At 41.9% G+C, this 23,057-nt stretch overlaps 3 protein-coding genes across 6 annotated transcripts; 1 reads left to right on the top strand and 2 right to left on the bottom strand.

The window, feature by feature from the left end:
• Positions 1–1,170: 1,170 nt before the first annotated feature.
• Positions 1,171–6,773, bottom strand: LOC311158290 (CDC42 small effector protein 2-B-like). Of its 2 annotated transcripts, none has more exons than XM_084213613.1 (4): positions 6,386–6,773; positions 4,756–4,963; positions 4,227–4,328; positions 1,171–3,694 (listed from the first exon to the last, which is right to left on the bottom strand). In XM_084213613.1, the coding sequence occupies exons 2-4, from the start codon at positions 4,807–4,809 to the stop codon at positions 3,620–3,622; spliced, it is 231 nt and encodes a 76-aa protein (XP_084069739.1). In that variant the 5' UTR covers positions 4,810–4,963; positions 6,386–6,773; the 3' UTR covers positions 1,171–3,619. The 2 variants fall into 2 exon arrangements, with proteins under 2 accessions (XP_084069739.1, XP_084069740.1); XM_084213614.1 differs by having other exon boundaries at positions 6,442–6,773.
• A 2,621-nt stretch (positions 6,774–9,394) lies between these two features.
• LOC311158463 (nicotinamide riboside kinase 2-like) lies at positions 9,395–12,349 on the top strand. Its single transcript, XM_084213869.1, has 8 exons — positions 9,395–9,670; positions 9,821–9,911; positions 10,310–10,355; positions 10,495–10,681; positions 10,920–10,991; positions 11,669–11,775; positions 11,971–12,062; positions 12,171–12,349. Exons 1-8 carry the CDS (start codon positions 9,645–9,647, stop codon positions 12,174–12,176), a joined length of 627 nt encoding a protein of 208 aa, XP_084069995.1. The 5' UTR covers positions 9,395–9,644; the 3' UTR covers positions 12,177–12,349.
• Positions 12,350–12,478: 129 nt separating this feature from the next.
• SQOR (sulfide quinone oxidoreductase) lies at positions 12,479–21,371 on the bottom strand. Of its 3 annotated transcripts, none has more exons than XM_084213866.1 (11): positions 21,221–21,371; positions 20,629–20,791; positions 19,728–19,973; positions 19,227–19,397; positions 18,684–18,737; positions 16,912–17,106; positions 15,836–16,045; positions 15,187–15,370; positions 14,289–14,356; positions 13,273–13,451; positions 12,479–13,058 (listed from the first exon to the last, which is right to left on the bottom strand). In XM_084213866.1, exons 3-11 carry the CDS (start codon positions 19,953–19,955, stop codon positions 13,001–13,003), a joined length of 1,347 nt encoding a protein of 448 aa, XP_084069992.1. In that variant the 5' UTR covers positions 19,956–19,973; positions 20,629–20,791; positions 21,221–21,371; the 3' UTR covers positions 12,479–13,000. The 3 variants fall into 3 exon arrangements, with proteins under 3 accessions (XP_084069992.1, XP_084069994.1, XP_084069993.1); XM_084213868.1 differs by having other exon boundaries at positions 20,737–20,791; XM_084213867.1 differs by lacking the exon at positions 20,629–20,791.
• Between the last annotated feature and the right edge of the window lie 1,686 nt (positions 21,372–23,057).

Raw genomic sequence — 23,057 nt, 5'->3', positions numbered from 1 at the left:
TCTCTTTAGGGACTCAGGACTCCACCTTTATAGGTAAGCCGCTAAAATTTTGAATTTCAAGCATTAACCTTACAGAAGCCTTACAGAAACCCACTCACCAGAGAATATCTTAGCCTCACTGTAAAACAGCACTGTTTTCTTCCTATAGTTCCACAGCAATTATGAAAGGCAGACAAGATTGTTCTTATCTTCAATCGTTGGCTTTTCAAGGCAGTGTCACAGTACTGACAGCAAAGGAAATCCAAACATGGTCAGGAGCAGCCATTTAATCATCTTTCACTGACAGATTGGAGTTTCTTTTTCCAGTGATACTATATTTAGTAACATATAATGAATTTCATGAACATGGATTTTAACACTGCTGAATTGTGTTTATTCTTACTGGCATAGTTAGACTAATGGTATTTATTAATCTCTCATCATTTTTTGTCTCTACAGAGTGGAAGCTATAACAGCCCTGGTAGTCCAATATGGCAAGAGCATACAAAGGAATAGTGCCACGTGTGTGGGTTGCAAGTTATCATATCACAGGCAACTTGGAGCATAGCATTGACACCCTGTAATTGTATAAAGCTGCTCTGCAGGAGATAAAAAAGACATACTAGGCTGTGAAAAAGACAAATACCTTTTCTATACTGACCACAGGTGTATGCAATATTATGGAACAGTCAGTAAAGCCTAGCAGGAATATCAAGGGATAAGACAGCAAGAATTGAAAATACCTCCCCCAAATTCTTTTTCCCACGGAAGCAAACAATTCTAAGACTCTGCCAGTTGATAAAAACCAGTTGATCCTGCTCTGCTTGCAAGTTATTTTACTTCTGACTAAAAAAAGAAACCATAAAATGGCATCATGTCAGAGCTGCAGTGTTTCTTGATTGTCTTGATGTAAGGTCTTCACAGCCTACAGTGTAGATTAAAAGTTTGATCAATTGGTATTATTTCTGTATTTTATTTCAGTCAAGCTCAAAAATCCACCAAACTCCACAATGGAGTAAGAGCTTGCACAGAACAGAGAAGATAATGTAAAATTGTGCTCTCTAGTGGAGAAATTTCATTCTGTGCAATAAAAATTCAAGCCATGCTGACCCATCCACTTAACCAACAGGTTTTCAGTGCAGAGAAAGTATCAAGATTTTCCACAATATGAAAAGAGTGCAAGTGCCCAGTTCAACATATTTATTATAACTCGTAAGATAGGTTCATACTGAGTTACATGACAGATTACAGGTACATAAGGTTTCTAAATATAGAACAAAAAATACCTGAGCCCTAAGACATGTGTTATGTTTGTTAGATTTTTAAAAGTAATGACACTTTTAATGTAATTGCAAAACATGATGTTGCACTTTATTATGGTCCTAAATAATACTATATAGTCTGATGAAAATAGGTTACTTTCACACCAGATAGTGCTACTTGGTTTACATGATCAAAACTAGGATTTTTCTCTAAATAAGTGTTTAATAACAAATTTTCTATTAATTTATTTTTAGATAGAAAAACTGAAATATTCACCAATTCCATTATTTCTAGTTATACCACTAAATTTAAATCTACTGAATGGATCTTCAAGAAGCCCTAACTCCTGTTCAATGTGTTTTCTTACAGTGTTAACAAAACACAGCCCATTTTCTTCATGACAAGTGCCCTATCACCACTTTTTCTGGGCAGGTATAGATGACTGAACGCATGAACTCTGTATAATAGTAGATGAATTAGAATCTAATCTTTCAAACAACTTGGCCACTTTCTGCTTCCTCAACACTATACAGGAATTAGATTCTTTAAACTCTGTATCTTAACTAGGCTGTTAGAATATATCTCAAGTTAGAAGACAGAAATGTAAAAGACTTGGAAAAGCTAAATGTACAGTTAACTATGCTAATTTTAAAATATATTAAAATTTGGTATGCATTCTAATTCATGAATAAGGATCTAGCAAGACATGGATATTAGATTTCTCTTATGCGGTTACAGAATGTTATGATCAGCTGTTACAGAAAGCAATACTCCCTCTTCCTTTTTGGACCTAAAAGATAAAATATGGGGGAGGGGAAAAGCTGTTTCTTTAAATATATACAGAAACAAAGAGCTACCGTTCATGTTTTAACTTCCCTAGTATATACTCAGAAAAGGCAGCCTAACAATTCAACAAAGCCAGAAGCCTAGATTTAAGAAGTATCACAGCTACAAACAGAATCATACAAGTTAAAATATTTGCCAGCTATAAATTTTTTTAAATGGAAAAAAGTTTGTAACTGATCTTCTGCCGAGAGCAAGGGCAGAGTTTGCTGACTTCCAGCATAACTTGTGCTGATATGGCAGCAATTTAAACACTTATAATTAGTTAATCCCATGAGAGCAAGCAGATTTCCTGTTTCTACAATGATAGTCATACAGAATTTTGAGCTGGGGAACAATTGTCAGTGATTGGGTAAGAAAAATCCATTTCTGCTTCAGCAGTTTTGTCATGTCACTTAATAGAAAGATGAATAAGAACTAAGTAATAAACTGTAGTTTGAGTATGTCTAAATATTTATGGATATTTATTTAAATATTTATGAAGTGCTGGAACTCTGCAAAATCCTGTTTCCATTTAACACTGTCCTGCAACTTTTCACAATTTTCTTTAAATGTGTGTCCTTCACATGGCCGTATCACTTACACCACATGCAAGAAAAGATTAATTTCATGTAAAACAGACAGTCTTGAAATTAGGAGCCAGAGAGACAAACAAGATATCCCTTGAGTCCTGTGTGGTTACTATTACAGAGGCAACAAAGAGAGGGATCTTAAACGTGTTTAGTTTAAAATTCAATGGCAGTCAAGAACAACTAACACACAGTTGAGAGTATATTGTAGCACCACTGGAAGTTAACTGGGAGGTACAATTAGCTGTGTTGCAGTAATAGCTGCCAGTCACAGCAGTGTGTGTGCATGGATGGGAGGCAGCCCAGTCACTGAGGGACACATCTCTTGCTCTAAGTCTCATTTGAGAGTCTGAATGTTTGCAAAAGCTCCATTTTTAGATACAAAAGTGTTATCTCGGGGAGGCAGAAGTTTCGCTGTGTTTTGCAGACTCAGCTAACTATCCTACATTAGTAGAGTTCATTCACTATCAAAAGGCATTAAGAAATACCAAAGATTTATGCATTAGGTTGTAAAGCATCTAAAAAACAGGTCCAAAGTTATCTGACAGCTACAAGGTCATACTCAGCAACTCAGTTTAGCCCATGTAAGTGAAATCATGCGATACCTTCCAATTAAATATCCTCTGTGTTTCCTGAGAGGAAAAAAAGATGCCAAAATCCCAGACAATTCATACTGACTTCCAATCCCACCTTATATGACAGCTTTGATAAGCTTTTGGGACGAAGCTAGGAAGTCATCCACAAATTACAGTTGTTACTACAACACTACCATTACAGACCATTGTAAGGAAAATTTACAATAACTCCTTCAGATGATATTGTGCAAAGAACACCAAAGCTTGTACTGACCTATTTTTAATTCAGGAACTCTCCCTATTCCATGATAATAAGGTTTTAGAGAATATGAAAGCACAGTCCAGGGTGTTCTCATAAGACAGAGCAGATTTCAGCCTTCTTTCAGTTTCCTATATTTCAACAGTTGCAGAAGTGCCATTCGTGTAGCCACCTTTAGACTTCATGTGGTCCTGAATTGACACAGCCTAGGGAAAAAAAAAGCTTATTAGAAGACACATCTTATAAATTCTGGTTGCCAGAGCAATTATTAAAGGCATCAATTTGAAAGGGCAGGTGGGCCATATGTTTGCAGTGCTGAGTCCCAACAGCAGGGAGAAATAATGACTAAAGCCAGGACTGTTAAAGACTATTTTAAGTCAGTGTTTGAGATGCAATTTGCTATATAAAATCCACTTTTTCTTACATCACTCACCCTCCACAGCTCTGACTTCAAGGTGATTTGGTTCTAGAATCAAGTGCATCCATAGAATCTGCATCCAAAAGGTTCTTATAGTGTGTAAAGATACTGAGGAAATGAGATTTCCTTCTCAGTGTATCTCCCACAATATCTCATATTTACAAACCAAAAGACAGTTCTGTTCTGATGCTACTGTATTGATAAAAAATAAAACCCTCAAGATTTTTCTCTCTTATTTACCTAGTATTTTATTAGCTACCTGCCCTGAAGGTCACTGAGGGGAGATGTGTGCTTCTCCCCTCCCAGAGGTACACACTTACTGAGGAATAGTCACTGCTCATCTCTCTGGCCCCGACGTGCGCGGTGTGCACAAAGTTCATGGGCTCTCCTATCATATTCCGGTCCAGTCTCCGGCGCCTCTTCTATGAGAAAATAAGATATCTTTGGTCTCTATTCAGAAAACATCAGAAGCTTTCAGCCAGGAACAAGTAGCCAAGATAAAAATAGATAGCCAGGGCTGACCCCAAATGACACCTCATGGTAAGGGGGCTGAAGTTTCAGACTGTTCACAGGAGGACACTATGAAAGTCACTTTTATTCATGCTAATTGAATTCTAGCAAAAGCTTTCTTTACTGCTGGAAAGTCAAGGCCTGAGAACTGCAAACAGTTACACTGTCTAAGTTTCTGGCAGAGAACACGCAGTTCAAACATAGCTTAACAGGACTGGTTTTAGCTTTTGCATTACTTTGCCCAAACTAATCAAAACAACAGTAAGGAAAGTGTTTCCCACGTAACTGGAAGACAAAATTTCAAATTCAATAAAGGGTGGCAGTTGTGCATCTACCTACCGGTGGGGGCTGTTCACCATTGCACCAATTAAAACAAACCAGGAACTCAGTCATTATATTTCTTAGTAGGTAAAAAGGTCTTGTTAAGTGTAATTCTCTGGGAGCTCGAGCAGTAAAAGGACAAGTGCAGTTCCTAGAGTGAGCTTAGAAAGGAAATGCTTGTGCAGGTTCACTTGTAGAGATCACAGAATGCATCTGATAAGTATACCTGCAAAGAGATTAATATTTAAATTTATATTAAAATATATCAAAGTTTTGTAACAGTTATGGAGCAATAGGCAATTCCTAAGACTAAACCAAGACTGTTGTATTCTTAAAAATTCCTGTAGAAGAGAGGAACATCAATTTAAAATTACTACGTTCACGTCAGAAATCAGGGTTAAGAACTCTGCATATTTACTCACACAGAGTATTGGAAGTTAGATATGTGATTAAATCAGTGCTAGAATTAAGTCAAGTCTTGTTTAACAGTCTGTGATCTGGTTGTAAACAAAGCTAACCATTACTTACGAATTCTTTTTATAAGTAATTTAAGTTATGAAATTTTATTGTTCTGTAAGAAACCAGCCTTGAACAGATTGACCTGCTAACATTTGCAAACTGAGGCTTTACATATGATATGGTTACTCTACTTAGATAGGTAAAAGCTCAAAGCAAAGAGGCTTCTACAATTCCAAATAGCCCTTAAAAGAGAAAAGAAGAGTCTGGCATACCGGCAAGAAAACTATGCATCAGAGCCCAGAGCTTCTCAGAATGTGTAAAAATATTAACACAGCAATCCTGAACTGGAGACACAACCAGGAAACTCACTGACTCTAAGTACCGTGAGGCCAGGAGACAGCCCAACTTTTAGTAGTTACAGACTTTTTTTTTTTTTAAATGTATCTTTGTTCAAAGCAAGCCTTGGGTTACAGACTAGCCTTTGCTGTCAAATTTTTGAAAAATTTTTTAAAACAATATCACAACATGTTCATTTAAAGAAAGTGTTGTCATTTTTTGAAGCTTACAGCTTAACAGAAGTTAAACAGTATAGTTTCATCAATTCAGTCTTTCTGAACCCCCACTAAAGCTTTCCCAGCAAACCAGCATAAGCTTCATAGGCATTTCCTCCTTCATAGGCATTTCTTATGTAGTCCCACAATTATGTAATTGCCACATCTATTTCTTTCACTTTTGTGGTTTTCTAACATTTCATCACATCTCACTTCAAGCAGATTTTTTAAATTTCTGCAATTTATCTTTCAAAGCATGCTATGTGTGCCCCTTTGTTTTACATAGTCTATATGATACATTTCTGCAGAATGTCTTTTATTATTCCAGTTTGTCCTAGGTGGTTTTAATACAATTCATTATCTCCCTCAATTATCATTTTTCACCTCATATCCTCACGATGGTCTTTATCACCACCGGGAGGGACAGCGGTCCACACAACCATAAAGACAAGCAGAAGTCAAAGCTTTTGCCAGCACTTCACATTAATTGGGGATTTTGGGGGTTTGTTGCATGTTAATGAGACCACATCAAAGCTAAGGTTTTCTTAAGTGTGTCACCGCACAGAGATGACCTCTTGGGAAAGCAGACTGACTGACAGAACCCCATGGCCATCCCAAAGCAGCAGCTAAACGCCTACCGTCCTCCTGCCGTACCCCCGTGTGTCCATCTCCCTCCGTGCGGCTCCGTGCGTACCTCGGTGCTGCCTGCTGCTCCCGGAGTCCTGACAGGATGGTGTGTCCTCATTCAAGCGCTGGCACACACCCAGCTCCCGTCTTGGCAGCTTCAGCACATTTACAGTTCATATTCCTGGGTTATAATTAGTCCTGTTGGCTAAGCAAGAACGCTCCGCTGCGCTCCCATGCCCTGCGGCGGCTCCTCCGCTCCGGGAGGTGCTGCACAAGTCTCTTGTGCACTTCACGCGTCCCTACAGGTGTCAGAAACGCAGAGAGGAGACCAAAAATAGAGCCCTGCTTTGGCGTCAGATTTGTGCAGCCGTGCAGTTTTCTCAGCACTCCCCATGCAGCCTGTGGCTCACTTCCACCCTGCGGCAGCTCTGCAGGTGTCCTGCTGGCACACGGCGTGCTGAACGCCTTCCTGTTGTCTTTTACATCAGAACGCTTCTTTTCCTCTGCATGACTCAGAGAATCATCCCCCAGGACAGGAACGTTTGTGCCAGGGCATGGGACACCACCTTGCTCCCAGAGACTCAAGGTTTCCACACTAACTAGAAGAATTTTAAAAACATCTTAATGTTTTCATTAGGCTCACCCAAGACAAGTAAAAGCCAACAAGAATCCCCGAAGCAAGGAGAAAACAACATTTTGTCACAGTTGGCACACAGACCAGAACGGGACAATATCCTGTTGTTCTTTCTCTCTGTTTTTCACCATGGCAGCAGTATCATCCAGGCGAGGAGACAAAGGGCCTGGGAATGGCTAGCACGCGCAGACACGGCCCTGGATGTGCTGGCAGGATGCACAGCCCTGCTGGAGCCCGGGGCCTTAAAGTGCCCCAGAGCTTTGGGAATGCTGAGATAAAACTCCCTGAGTGTAACAATCTATTTCTCCTACCACCACTGTGTATTAAGAAGTATTCAAAGTCTTCTTGTGTTTTACTTGTAAAATATCAACGGAAAATATTGGCCTGAATCAAACCAAGAGAACCAAAAACCTGGATCTTTGCATAGAACAAGGGAGACACATGGCAGTGTTGATAAATAACATCACTAAACATATTTATTCTTCCCAACTGGCCTTTAGACTCAAGGTCAGATCATGCAAAATCCTTTCCTCGAGCTGTTAGTGCAGGACAGTGAGGGTACAGTTAGTGAATATTGTCACAGTCTGCCATCCCCCTGCCCCAACCCAGTGTTAAACTGGGATTACTGCTGGGCCCACTCACTGTCATCTTCATTCCAGCTCTGTCAGTACTGAGTTCATGCAAAGAGCAATGCATTTCAGCCTAAGTGCCTTTCTGAAAACCACCATGCTTCTAGTTTGTTTGTTATCCCTCCTTTGCTGACTTGACATCAACATCATGTTAAAATCCTCAAACTGTTGTATGTTTACATATTTGACTGTCAAGGTTTGGGAAAAGACAGCAAAACTTGTATTAGTTTTGAGTTTCACACTTGGTGAGTGCATCTTGCTTGGTAAAAAGGTGAAGAGTACAAAACAATTATTAAGACTTCGGAAGAACCTTGGAGCTAAAATAGCTAAAATCTGCTGTAGAGTGAGCTTAGCTGCTTGCAAGCAGCACCCTGACTTTACCAGTATATGTACAGATTACAGGGATGCATTCCTCAAACCATATAATAATAATGCTACTATGTATAATAAGTGTATATATTGGTCTACCATCCTGGGGTTTTGCAGAAAACTGAGAATAAGGTTTTACCTCAGCCCTTCAATAATCTAGGTGTGTAGGACTTTTAACCTAAGAAATTGGGGTGTTCTCTATGCGGACATCCTTCTTTCCAAAGCTAAGTAGACATATATTTAAAAAATAATGATTCAAAACGAAACCAACCAACCAAAAATAAAAAAAAAACACCAAAAAATCTCCTCACACATAAAACCCCCCCAAACCACAAAGGCAGTCCCTCTGTTTAGAAGTGAAAATGGGCAAAATTACCTTAATCTTGAAAATAAAAAACTTATTTGCAACTGTCTGTTCTCCTTAAAATAAGAAGAAAAGCCAAGAGACCAAAGTATGTGTTCTGTTTGGAAGTTAAAACCACTGCAAGAGAAATCAACTAAGGATTGCTTGCAATCTTACCAGAAAAAACAGTAAAAATAAGGAAAAACAAGGAAATAGTTGGCAACACACCCACTGCCAATAATGTAAACATGTTGAACGGATTAAGTGGCTTGTAAATTATGAATTTTACTGTTACTAAATAAAAGCTATGATCATAAATTTCCCTTCTTCACAGAAGGGGAAAAAAGGCTTAACGAGAAAAGGTAGAGTTCCTCAGGCATAGCAGAGGAGCAAACATGATGGCCAAGGAAAAGCAGGAATTGCGCTCATTTAGAGAGGGCTACAGAAGAGAATCCCTTGGCGTCGGTTTCGCGGTCGGTGTTCCCCGTGCCCCCGAGGCCCCGGCCCGGCCCGAGGACACGCCGTGACCTTGACCGCAGCGATGCTCGCGGGGCTGCGGCGCCGCGCCCGGGACACCGCCAGGGGGCGCCTCGCGCGCCTCCCACGCTCGCGGCCTTCCCGTCCCGCCGCTCCCTCAGGAGCCTCGCGCGCCCTCACGGGGAGCCACGGCCGGTCTCGGCCCCAGCGCAGCTCCTCACTGCAGAACGGGGCCGGTGTCCGGAGCGGGGCCCAGCCGAGCCGCCGGCAGGCCCGAGCGCCGGCACTGCCGCAACTCCGCCCTCGCGGGAAGGGAGTGCGCGGCCCTGCTCGGGAGCCAGCAGGGGGCGCCACGCACCCGCCGTTCCCGCCTCCGCCCTTCCCCGGAGCGGAGGCCGTCGAGCGCCCCCTAGCGGTCGCGCTGTAACACGGCCGGACGTGAGTGAGCGCGCCCCAGCCAATCGCCGCGAGCCGTTCGCGTCACGCCGCTTCCTATTGGCTGCGCGGCGGAGGCGGCCGCCCAATGGGCGCGGCGGAGCGCGAGGGGAAGGCGCGCGCGCGCGGGCACCGCCCCCCTTTGCGGAGCGCGCGGCGCGGCGCGGACCGGCCCTGCTGCTGCTCTGAGCGACCATGGCGCTGCCCAGCAGTTGACGTTTGGCTTCTCCCCTCTCCACCTTCTCCTCTTTCTCCGGCCCCTTCCTTCCCTCTGCCCGGGTCCCGGCTCAGGCACCTAGACGGCCGGTACCGGAGACACCGGGTCCCCCCCGCCCCTCAGAAACAGGCAGTAGGAGTCGGGCCGGGCGGCCGCCGGACGCGCCATGAACATCATCATCGGCATCGGCGGGTGAGTGCCGGGACCGGGCGGGGACGGCGGCTCGGGCTGCGGGACGGGCACGGGTCTCTCGTCCCGGCCCCTCCCGGTGCCGCAGTGGGGGTGGGGGGGGGTGGACGCGGCCCCACGTGGCGTTTCCCGACGGCCGCGCTCTCGCCGCAGGGTCACCAACGGCGGCAAGACCACGCTGACCCGCCGGCTGATGCGGGCCCTGCCCAACTGCAGCGTGGTGCACCAGGATGACTTCTTCAAGGTGAGCGGGCCCGCCGGCCCCTGCAGGCCGCGGGAGGGCGCGGGGTGACCCCCGCGGGCTTCCGCCCGCGCTGCTGGCGCGCTGCCCGCCCTGCGCCGCCCTGCCCGCGGCCGCTGCGCTGCCTGGCGGGGCCGTGCGGCGGCCGGATAAGGGTGCGCTATAGCGGGTCCCCACGACTTCCCGTGGAGCGCCGTGCTCGTGTCCGTGGGAAGATAGGGGAGCAGGCGGCTTTATCGTACTGCGCGTTTTATCTGCATGTAAAGGAACCTGGTGGAGGGTTAAGATTCCCCTTTGTAGCTTCAGGGTTTGGATCTTGAATCTTGCTTTGAAACGGGTATTGAGCTTCTCAGTAGTTGTCCTGACCAAGCAGGTTTGTTTTTTTCTTGTTACTGTTTCAGCCCCAAGATGAAATAGAAGTTGAAGATGGGTTTAAACAGTATGATGGTAAGCCTTTGTTAGTGTTTTCAAAGCATAACTGAAAATCTTAGAGTATATTGATTCTTTATGTGCACTGTTTTGTACTGACTGTATCACTAGATGATACTTAATTACTGCTTAATGATAGTTGTCTGTTTTGTCTTAGTGATTAGTGCATTAGATATGGAAGCTATGATGAGTACCATAAATGCTTGGATAAAAAACCCAGTCAAGTTTGAACGTTCTCATGGGATCAACAACACAATGGATGCCCAGATCTTGGAAGATAAGGAGGGAGGAGATGACACAATCCACATTCTTATTGTTGAAGGCTTCCTACTTTACACCTACAGGTAATCAATTGTGCCTTCATACATTTGGATTTTTACATTATTTTATGTAATGGGCAAACCTCCAAGGGAATAAAAATACTTGTTCTAAACCAAGAGTTAGTAGCTGGCATTGACTACTGCCACGTTTAGATGTCACAAGTCTAAAGGTGGTTCTAAGTACAGGAAATGGATGTAGTTTTACTTTTCTGGGTTTTGCTACTAATTGGTCGAGGTGTAACCAAGCAGATGTCTCTTTCAGGCCACTGATTGATGTGTTCCACCATCGGTACTTTCTTTCCATTCCATATGAAGAGTGTAAAAGGAGAAGAAGGTAAGTTTGCCTGAGTTCTTTGCTAGCCCAATAATATCTAACTCATTCAAGTAATTTTTTCAAAGACTTTAAAAGACTTTAGCATTAGCCATTCAAGACTTTGTTTCTCTGAAGCTTTTAGATGAGAAGGGATAAAGGCAGATGTAGCTGCTGAGTTAGAATACTGTAGCTTCCTTCACCAAGCTGTTGTGTCGTGTATGTAATGCTCAGTTTCTGCACACACCTTTCACTAGGCTTTCTCCCATGCTGGTTTTCCACTTACACAGTTCCCAGGTCTCAACTATCTGAGCTTTTACATTTGGCTGTGTTGTTGCACACACAGACTGTTCTTACTGCAAATAAAAACTTGAATTACATTTTGAGAGGAATAAGCAGACAGCTAACTTACCCAAAGTTCTGCTGAAGCTTTTTAAGAGCTTATTCACCAATATTTAGATCAGTATGTCTTGGGAACTCTTTTTGCATTTTAATCACTTTTGACCTGCACATCAAATTTCAGTTTATTTGCATAAGTTGATGCTTGCAGCTCTTGCTAACTACTAACTTCTGATAAGCTTAGAAACCAAACTGGAGTCAATGGGCTTAGGCTAATGTGTAGAGAGAAGCCCAATGAAGGATCTGTCATTTCCCGGAATTGTTATTAGAGTACTTGTGAGTAACAATGCCTTAATTTACAGTTCAAGGAATTACACTGTACCGGATCCACCTGGATTGTTTGATGGCCACGTTTGGCCTATGTACATAAAGCACAGGAAGATAATGGAAGAACTTGGAGTTGATGTGGGTAAGTCTTTAATGACAAAAGCACTTCATGAGATTGCTTTTCAAACCTGTGCAATACATACTGGTTAGATGCATGAGAGGTGAAGCAGGTGGAAGGAGTATATTTCTCGTGATACCAGCTAGGTGCATGCTTTCTAAGTGAGGATCTGGAAAGCTTACAGAGACATTGTTATAGTTCTCTTTTACTTTCTTTAAGTGCATTTGAATGGGACAAAATCCAAGGAGGAGCTCTTTAATGATGTGTATGGACAGATCCAGAACAAGATTGAAGAACTGCTTAACACCCAGGTATATGTCCAGGTTATGTTGCAATTCAAAGGCAAACTTTTTAAAACCTGTCTTGGAAAAGTATGAAGCTGTAACTCAAAATATGTTCACAACTATTTTTCTGTTTAGAAATAAGCTGCTGCTGATTCTTGTGAGTGAAGATAATTCCTGTTTGCTCCACGCTGTCTACCTGACTGCCTCTAAAGTTCCAGCTTCTGTGAAGACTCAACTCCCAAATTCAATTTTGTTCAACCTTTCCCTTGAAAACTGAGTTCTATATGCCATAATTAAAAAGCACTTCCCCCTTGTCTGTGATCCTAAATTGTGCTTCAGTCTAGTCTGCACTCTCAGGTGACTCTTTTCATGATGTTCTTAGTGTCACAGGTTCAAACATTACAGTGGAACTGATGCCAAGTGGCTACATTATCCTATCTATATACACACACTGCTTTGACTTTGCTTTCAAAACTCTGCATGTATTCCTCTAAGAATTAGGCAGCAGGTATGCTTAGAGATTAGAATTGATGTTCTTCAAAAATGAGAGAACTGGAGACTTTCAGGCCATTCTGCTAGCATTGAATAACTGTTAAATCCAGTGCATGCACTGATTTTGGATGCAGACAAATCAGTTTAGGTTCAAGAAGAAAATTTTACATACACAATAGCTTTGAAAGTATTTATTCTAGCAATTCCTGTAGTAATCAGTAGGGTAAGGCAAGGTCAGATTCCTGTGCAAATACAGAAGTAGTTTAAAGCTTCAGTTTGCATAAAAGAGCACGGAAAGAGTGCTAAAAAGGCTTTAATCCATAGTAGGAAGAAAAGTGAATTGATGACCAAAACTTGATTTAAAAAAACATTTAAATGTCTGCCAGGTATTCCAAGAGGGAAGATATGTACTGATCCAGTGTGAAACCAGTCCACTTCTTTGGAAGGTTTTAACCAAAGCTGAGAACCAGCAGTTACTTCAACCTCAGATGCATTAGCTTCCTGACAGGAGCTGGTCCTCCCCAGTATCCCCTGGAAACAGAAAAAGTTCTTTGACTATCAAAACTATCAAAGTAGGGCTTGGGGAAAGGTTTTTTTTTTTTTCTTAAAAGATACTGTACTGTGAGGAGATGAGCATTAGAATGTTGCTCTGATCACAACTAAGGATGTACTTTGCTTCTATTCTAGCAAGGAAGTGAACCAGAACAGGTATCTCTATATGTGACTGTTTTTCTTCAATACTTACTTAAGTAGTGCATTCCAATAGAGCATTGGCATCATATCAGCTTTCATGTGGTACATGGTTCTTCTCTCCTTACTCTGGTCAATGGGAAAGGTCTCCAAAGGCTGAGCATTGTAGTCAAACTCTGCCAGAATCACCTTGTTGTAGCCTGTCACCAGTGGGCAGGATGTGTATCCATCATACTGCAATGAAATATACCCACTTCTCGTTATTCTGACCAAAGCCTAAAGGCTGAGGTTTTACAAGCCATGGTTAACATTCACATTTCAAAATAACTTTATAGGAGGTTTCTGCATTTCCAGTGTAAATATCAGTGAAACTGGAAGGCTGCTAAGCCCGTTCTGGTTTATTAACTGTAATACTAAGCCACTCTTGAAAATGTCAATCTGCTTAACATTGCTTAAATTAGGCCTAACCTAGAACAACAGGGCATAATGTCATTACTGGCTGGTCATTGTAACCAGTGGAACTGGTGACCAGCAGATCTGGATGAGAGCTGGTGTTTGCTTCAACAAGCCAACAGGAACTTTAGTGAGAATTTCCAGAGAACTGCAGGATATTCAGGTTAGGGCCCCCAAGGAAGCCATGTGTAAAATAAAAATAAAGGCTCAAGGACAAATTTAAACATAATTTAGGTTTAACAGCTGTAGTACAGAAGCTTCAGTTTAACTCCTTAAAAGATCATGTTCTACACAGGAGAAGCAAGTTGGCAAGAGTTTTTCTGGAGCAGGTATTACCTTAACAGTGTAAGTAAATCATTTGCACTGATGAAAACCCTGACAAGTCAGCCTCTAACCTTCTCTCAGCTCAGAAGTCAGGGCATCAAAGAGGTAATACTTTCAATGGTGCAGTTCCGTTACTACTCTGACATGCAGCAATTAACCACTTAGTACCAGAACTGCAGAGGCAAAGCCTTTCCTGCCTTCTGGTTCACACGCTCTGCTGCTTGCAAGACTTCCTGCATAAGAAGGGAGAAAACATTCAAGAGAATTTTTCCCTAAGACAAGAAATGTAAGTACCTTTTTCACTGGCAACTTTTTCTTCATTACCAGAGAAATGGTTTTATCAAGGACTCCAGACTGTGCAGCTAAATAAGAAAGAAATAGAAATGTACAGACTGTTTCAGCCAACAATTATTGTCATTACTAAAGCAAACAGTAGTATCCAGGCATTTTGTTGGACAATTCAGCTGCAATTGAACTTACATGTAAAGTTTACTGACTCGGATTAAAAGAAAAAGGACTAATGCTTTGGCTTCGTTGTTTTGAACATGCTAAAGCCTAATGAAGCTTGAGCTGATATTTTTAGCCTATGCCCACTCTCCTGTGATAAATTATACTTGCTCAGTCTTATCAAACACTGACTTCTGGCACACTGAAGTTGTGTTTCATTTTGAGTGCTGTAACTGCAGACTCATTTACTGAAGTTAAGTACCCCACCCTTTCATTACATCAATAACGTACTGTATAGCTATTTTTTTCTACTCTTATTCGCCTTTTATCAGTTGTGAGACCACACTTAAAAGTGTTTTCATTGTGGAACCTGTGGCTACAAAGCCAGAACATGTAATTTTTTTGATAGTGACTTATCAGTTAGGTGACACATGCATGAGAAGCCAAGATAAAGCAGAAAGGTTCATTACTGAATGATGATGTAATACAAGAACACTTCATTGATTACGTGACATTCTATGAACACAAAAAATAGACTTAGTTAATCTGTGAGGCATCTGGAACAACAGAATTTTTGGGTTAATGGCATCAACATGGTCTGTAGCTAGCTAGTTGGCCCAGGAGACTCTGGTCTTTTGGAAAGCTCAAAATTGAAGTCATGACCTCAGGAGTAGCAAACTAAAGAGAAAGCTTACTGTGACTCCACTCTTGTCATTTGCACACACAAACAGACATGCAACTTTACCTACAGCTGCAGCAGTTTTTGATGTCGGAAGGTTGGTGCAGTCTCCAATACCAAAGACATTAGGATACTTTTTATGTTGTAGAGTCTCCTTATCTACATCCACCCAGCCACTTGCGTCTGAGACAGGACTGTTAATGAGTACAGCAGGTGGCCCCATTGGGGGTGTGACATGAAGCATTTCATACTGAACAGAAAGAAAAAGCACTTAATGGTTAGTTAATCAGAACAAACTCTTATCTGTTGGTATAAGGCAATAAGCACAGTGGAGAGAGGGTTTCTTGGGTTTGAGTCTGGTTTGGTTTTTTAAACACAAGTATATAGAATGAAAATCTGCTCTCAAATTTCAAGTGCATCCTTTAATTAACATGAACCTTATTAAACAACTCCATTTGGAAGCAATTTGCCTTCCTCCATACACACCTGAGACATTCCCATGCCATACAGGACTCCAGGCATTATTTATGAGACATGTTTTCTTCTCTTTACCTTGGTTTCAAAATTTTTAATATTCTGCTGAAGTTAGAGATAGTACTCTCAAGGGGAACAGCAATGCACAACGAAGGAGACTGTGTTATAACAATGTAAAAGTTATTTTGCAGTACACAAGGAAAATAAATAGAACCAAATGAGGGGTCTGAAAACTCCTGACCTGATAAACTTTAGTCACTCCAGGTTTGTCCAAGTTTTCAAACACAGCTTCTTGCTTGTCTGCTCGAACTTCTATGAGGTTGTGCTTGTAGTTAACAACGAGGTCTCTGTCCTCTATTATTTCAAGCAATGCATCAGCATATTTCTTAACAGCAAAAATCACACCAAGTGAGGTGTTGAACATGATGTTTGCTTTGGAACGTTTTCCTGTCTGCAGGAGGAGATCCAATTAGCCTTTTCTATTAAGAAACTGTGACAAGAAGAGACAAAAGAATTGTGCTGCACTACTAAAGAGCTGATAGAACTATTCATGCAGTTCAATTATTAATGAATGTTTAATTAATATTTCACAGCATGTTAGAAGGTAGACCCTTTCAGCATGAGGTACTGAAGACACCTCACACAAAGAACTCGTGAGAAGAGGTGGCTGCAAAGCACTGAGGACCTGCTGTATGCAGGTTAAATTCTTGAAGCAGTTTAGTGTTAAAAAGCTTTTGGAAATCTTCACTTCTGGGCATAACTCAAGGTACTCACCCAGCAGGTAGCTCGTGAAACTTAAAACACATATGAAGCCTGATGCTTCCACCTGTAGTTGTCTTTTGCTTCCACTAAGCTTGCTTTAACAGCCTGGCTAAGACTCCTCCTGATGCTGAGACATTGCACCCCAAGGAGCAAGCATAGCCACTTTTCAGACTAGCAGACAAATGGCAACAGGTATTAAGTACTTAAAATAACAAGAATGATGCAGTTCCAGCCAGCGTTATTTTGGTGCACCATGTACAGTAATAAATTAGGCTGAGAACAGTTGTATCTGTAGCTCACCAGAAGCATGACAAGCCATTATTTCAGTAGGAAATTCTGAACTGAATTTCTGAATTCTACAATATATGCAAATATTTACATACAATCCATTTACCTTATACATTAAAATGAAAAAGCAACTCAGTCACTTTAATAATCCTGGGTCACAGCACTCTCCTGTCTTTTTATTTGTTTTAAAGATAATATGAAACCATTAAAACAAGCCTTCCTTCCAGCTGTGAGAAAAAGCACTGGCAGAGAAGGTAAGAGACTTACTTTTCTCAAGTATGCATCCGACAAATACATAATCTTCTGAGGAGCCCCTGCACACTTCACTGGAGTATTTGGAAAAGTGAAGATAGCATTTCCTTCTTTAAAATCTTGTAAAGCTCTCCATGTTTTCTGTACTGTCTGGGCTGAATAATTGGAACCTATTTTAGGGTGATTGAAACCTTCAGGCAAGCCTTTGATCTAGGAAAAGAGAAATTAAGGTTTCAAGTACTCATGGCAAAAGTTTTGTCATCACTGACAAGTATTAAATATAGACTGAGAAATAACTACATAAGAAGTTTCTATCAATAAGATAGCCCATACTTACTTGCTACTTGGTATTTTTAAAAATAGGCCTAGCAATAAAACAGTTATTTCCTTTAGAATTTAGTGTATGATTTCGTAGATGTAAATTTGTAAATTTCACATTTAGTGAAATTACTTAGGTGTGCAACATCTGAGCATGTCTTCAGTGCAGACACAGTCCCAAGTTTTTGTAGACTGAAATTCAGAGTAAGACTATATAAACATGATCACAAGTAAAAATCATATTAAAAAAAAAGCATTATGAAAATTTATAAGGTGAATGAAACTTTTCTGTAGTCAGTTGCAGATACCTGTATTTGACTTAGCTCATTTTGTTTTAACTAATCTTAATCCAGTAATTATTTCCCTATTACTCCCCCTATGTCCTGAGCATCTGCTTGTGAGAAAGGAAGTGGTACCCATTTCAAAATAATGGATTGTAGAAATTCTGTGACAATATGGAGTCATGTTACATGCACTGCCATGTGTTTGGGACGTTCCAGTCTGCACCAGAATACACTGTTGGTGAAGAGAAACCATCTCCCTTTTTCAAGTGTCCACTTTTGTTTCAAAGTTACTAAGAGTTTTCATTACAGAGTGTGACTGACTGTGTTGCATGGCTTCTACTAGTGAACACTGAATTTACTTTTATCAGCTTGTACTGAAGCAATAGATAAGAAGACTGAGAGGAGGGTCAATTAACAGGCTGCAACTCCTCATTCCACTGACCTACACACCAGAGCTTATTTGTGATTGTAGCTAACTGAGACCAGCTCTTGCTTGACATATATCTTGAAAGCTTTTCAAACAGATACTTAAATATATTGTCAGGTACTACATCATATTCAGGTCAGGGTAAAACCACAAGAGTCAAATTGCTCAGACATCTTGCTTTTTTGTTTTCCTCCTCCTACATATCACTGTGGTCATTCTTGCACCAACATTTTCCTCAGAGTGCTGCCGTATGAAGTGTACAGGAAACGTTTGTTTCACAAGGGAAGGGCCCCAGGGCCTATTTAAACACAAGCCTGGTAATTCAGCTGGCTCCTTTAGAAGTGCATCCTTTAAGAAAGCTGATGGTAGCTCAAATTAATTCTGCAGGTCAGATTTTACTGACTGCTCTGTGTTCCTCATTCCATTAACTAACGTTAGAGATGCCTCCGACTCCAGTCAGCACATCTTACTATCTCATTATTACAGCTGCCTTTAAGTTCTGGATTTAACTTGCTGCCCCATCTACTGATATTGCCACAGAAATACAACAAAGTTGTCATAAAAGGCTTTCCCAAGGGTAATTTGGGTTGTTATACAGAGATCTCTGGAAGAAGTAAAGTCATTAGTCTGTCTTCTGCTCTCTAATTCATAGTGTTCGATACCTTGCAGTATAAACAGTTCTGAAAAGCCATTTACTTTTATGAATGTACATCATGCTATTAAAATTAGTAAATATATAATTACTGTAAAACAAATACCTTTTCATACTGCAGACTAATTCCAAGAGCAATTATCAGATACTTGTAAAATACCTGTTGTGTAAGAAACAAAAAGTATTTTAGACAAAGAAACCAAAGCATTACCTCAAAGTAAATTTCAGTTACCTGCCAGCAACAGTCACAACGAAATAGATATAGGGAGCATCAGTAACATAAGTTAAGCTCTAAGAATTCTAGTTAAAATGCTAACTGCATTATGAGTTACACACCCAGCCTCTGTTATACACAGACCCAGGTAACTGGAGCAAAATAGTCTCTCTTTTCTGTTCAGTTCACCATAAACAGGGCCAAGGCTTATAATAACAGTATTTAAAGTTGACGTTATTCTAACCTAGTTATCTACCACAATTTTTATTAGAAAAAAAATTTAAGATCAAGTACATAAGACTAATTAGAATTTCCCAGCCTCCTAGATGCTGGAGGCCTTGCTCAATAGGCAGTTCTAAGGGAATCTGCAGGAAGAGGACAAACTCAGGACATAAAATAAAAAACTTTTTTTTCTTTTTTTTTTTTCATTATTACCCTGGTATCATTCTCCAGCCAGACAAGGTTCTTATCTGGATCGAATGCTGTAACTTGAGATTTGATCCACTCAACACCTGAAGGGATTACACTTCCCGTTGGACGTGCAGAAGCTGCCAGCCGCTTTGCACCAGCACCAACCAGGGTCCACAGGGGCTGATAGTAATGAGTCTGAAATAAAAGTTCAAATGGACATTTCAAAACTGTTTAAAGGCACTTATAGGCACATCACTCCAAATGGGAGCAATGTACTCTAAACATTGTATTATTCTTAACAAAAGAAGCTGTATAAACAACCAAGATTTTTCCATGACAAAGCTGCAGGGATGCACAAATCTCACGGAGATGAAAGTGTCATACAAAACCTTCTGAAAGATGGTTAGTTGGCTTACTTTCCACAGTTAAAAACATGTGAGGCTGGAGAAGGATGAGAATCAGACCCATCTGGTCACATGTAAAATGCTTATTCTTTAGAGTGCTTTACAGCAGAGGGACACTCACCTTACTTGGCTCAACAACAGCCACGTTTTCTGCCCCCACTCTCCTCTTCATCCGAGCACTCATGGCGATTCCGCCAGCGCCTCCACCCAACACAAGCACTTCATAATAATCCCTGACAGCACACCTGGCTGCTGTGTGTAAGGAGCTCATCTTCTGCATTCCTGGTTTCAGCAACCACACACCAGAATGGAGACTGGAGCAGGGAAACACTGCTCCAACTGCTGACATCTTTCATTAAGTGGGAAGCTAGGAGATAAGGAAAGGCACCAGTAACAATTACAGGAGGCAGAATTTATATTTATTTAAATTTATATTTATATTTATTTAAATGCCTGGGTTAGTTTTCAAGGCAAAAATTGTAATATTAAATTCCTCAAATCATCGGGCAAGAATTACAGCTTTTTCATTTATTTACTCGTTTATGCTACTTACAGACCAGAATTTCAAAATTACACCTGAAACCTCAGATATTTTCAAGAAAATCTCCCAATGTCAGCTTCAAAAATTCTCCACTACACCAGATGTAGCTGAGCAACTCATTCTGCACCTTTATGTGCAATCTTGACATCCCTCATGTCTGCGTACCATGAATTCTTTATAATATATGCCCCGTTATTAATCCTTACAGTTAAAATTTAGGACAGAGAGGGAAAAAATCTCAGAAGCATCCACTGTAAAACAAGTGTTAATAATTCTGTTTTGCAGATGCAAAACATGATGCAAACATTTATCATCTGTGCAGGCAATTATTTAAAAATGTGCACTTCTTCCATTTATAGATCTCTTTTCACTTTCACTCTAAGGCTATTTGTTTGCATGTTTTTAGAATAAGTCTGTTTAATACCGAAGAAAACGCACTTTAAAGAAATCATAGTTAAGACTGAGCAGGAGAGCTCACTACCTCAGTATCTCAGCTAGAGCCCAGAACAAACACGTCACCAAAGCCCGATAGTTCTTGCAGAGTTCTTGTTCCGGACAACTGCAATTTCTTCCTCTTCAAGGCACCTACCATATGCTAAGCTCCTCAGACTGCCTACTTTATCAGACCAGTTTATTGAAGGAAGCTGGAACAAATAAGTTAGACAAGTCCGACTGGCAAGAAGTACAGATCATTGCAACTATTCCTTAAACAGCTAGCCCAGATCAGCAGTTTAAGCACTCCACCCATGCACGTGTGCGAGCCCGGCGGGCAGCTCTCCCCAGCGGGCTCCAGAGCCTGCGAGCCCCTCAGGGGCGGTCACGGCGGCCGCTGCTGCACCGCCGCTCCGCGCCCCCGAGGCCGAGGCACCCGGCCCGGCGAGGGGAGCAGGGCCCTGACCCCGGGGCCGGGGCACGACCCGGTCCGCACTCGGCGAGGCCGCTGCGGCCCGCAGGCTCCCCGCAGGCTGCCCCGCCGGCACGGCCCCCGCGGCCCCCCTGCTCGGCCCGAGCCGACACCCGCGCTCCCTCACGGCAGCCCGGACCCCCCGGCCCGCTCCACGCTCCGCACTCACCGCTCCTTGCGCCGAGCAAGGCGGGCAACAACCGCGCCGCCGGCTCGTCTGCGATCGGCGCCGGTGCCGGGAGCGGCGGGGCGGAGCTCGGGGCTCCGGGTGCTGCCCGGCCACGGGCAAAGGCCGCGGTCCGGCGGGGCAGGGAGGGCCGGCCCGGGCCAGGTGGCGCAACCGGCGGTGGTCGCGGAGCCGTCGCGAGGGGCTGAGCCGGGCGGTGCGCGCCGGGCAGGTACCGATGGCAGCCACAGCCCCAGTCCCGTGCTTCCCAAAGTTTTGAAACTCCAGTCCTAAACCTGGCCCCCTGCCAATCCCCGGTCGAAAGCCAGCCGTGCATTCGGCATTGGCCTCCGTCCCAGGCAACCGCCCAGTCCCACCTGGACACACACCACGGGGCACCCGGATCGCCGTTACCGACAGCAGAATCACAATCACTACAGTACCTGCCACGGAGGGAGCACTGACACTTCAATATCTGAACTTCCTCCGGTTACCTGTGAGCACCAGCCCTTAACTATAATCTAGGAGCCCTTTTCCATAAACAGAAAACCAGCAAAATTATTAAGCTTAATAAAGTAATACCAAAACACTTACTAGATCAATAATTAATAATAAATGAGCTCTGATGGAGTGCATCCCCCAGTAACAGGCAAAGGCTCTCTTTCCAAAGCTGCTGAACACCCACAGTTCCTTGGTTTTACTGACAGAAAATGTAGTGAAAGAAGACACAAATCTCTATTTTTTAAAGTGTGTCAAAGAGATCAGACTTTTTTGTTAATACAGAGACTTCTCTAAAGAGAAAAAGCCTCAGGGATTATAGTTATATCCTTTAAAACACCCAAACTACCCATTTTTATAATTTTTATGAGTTTACCTCCTGTTTCCAGCTGCCTTTGTATAATCAGAGTGCAGCCTTTTTTCCACATTTTTTGTTCCAAGAGGCTGATCCTCATCTTTGTTCATGAGAAAGTGTTGGGCTGGTTTTTTAAACATGTATTTTTAGGACTGCCTTTAAACATTGCAGTATTTTCTTTAAGCTCCAATGCATATTTCCCCACAGACTGGTTACAGAGATAGCCTGCAGTTTTAATTTAAAAAATCACTCATGAATTCCATAATTCAGAAACTCACAAACCAAACATGAAGAAACTCCTCACCTGCAGCACAGAGGCCTCCAGCAGCTGTGGGGAGCAGTGCCTTAACCTTTCCAAAGTTCAGGCAGGATGAGAGGGTGGGAGCTGCTGTGTGAGGGCTGGGCACACACTGCCTAACCCTAACCCTGTACTACCACATTTATCTATTCCATAAGTAACTTTTTATAAAATCAAGCACAACTAAGTGTACACAGCAACAGAACTGCTCACCCAAGCTGTGCATGATGATGCAAGCACATATTTTTAGATGTCAGTATTGGTAATTTCATCCAATGCAGCATTTACTTTTATGCATTAAGACTTACAGGAGTATTTGGTAGAACATTCTATGGAGATATTGAATTATAGTTTTCACTGAAGTAATTTAAGAACACATGAATAGAAGTTATGTAAATGGAACAAACTTCATCCTATATATTTTTTTAATTTTCCCCCTTTATTACAGAAAGGTCATTTAATAAAACTAGGTCCTTATTCATAGAAAACCCAGATCTTACCATGCTTTTACAGGAAAAATTAATCAATCTCATTTTTATGTACATGCATGTGAATACTCAAGTAAGCACTGTCAGCTTTTACTCTTTGACTGGAAATTATCCCAAATGCTAAAATGTACCAAATTTCAAAAGTATCAATTTCTATGAATTTCTTAGACTTCTCTAGTTTTAATTAAAGTAACCATGATT

The sequence above is a fragment of the Fringilla coelebs genome (assembly GCF_963513975.1).
Source record: "Fringilla coelebs genome assembly, chromosome: 12".
NCBI classification, from domain to species: domain Eukaryota; kingdom Metazoa; phylum Chordata; class Aves; order Passeriformes; family Fringillidae; genus Fringilla; species Fringilla coelebs.
The sequence above is the reverse complement of the archived record's forward strand: the minus strand, read 5'-3'. Positions and strand labels throughout refer to the sequence as shown.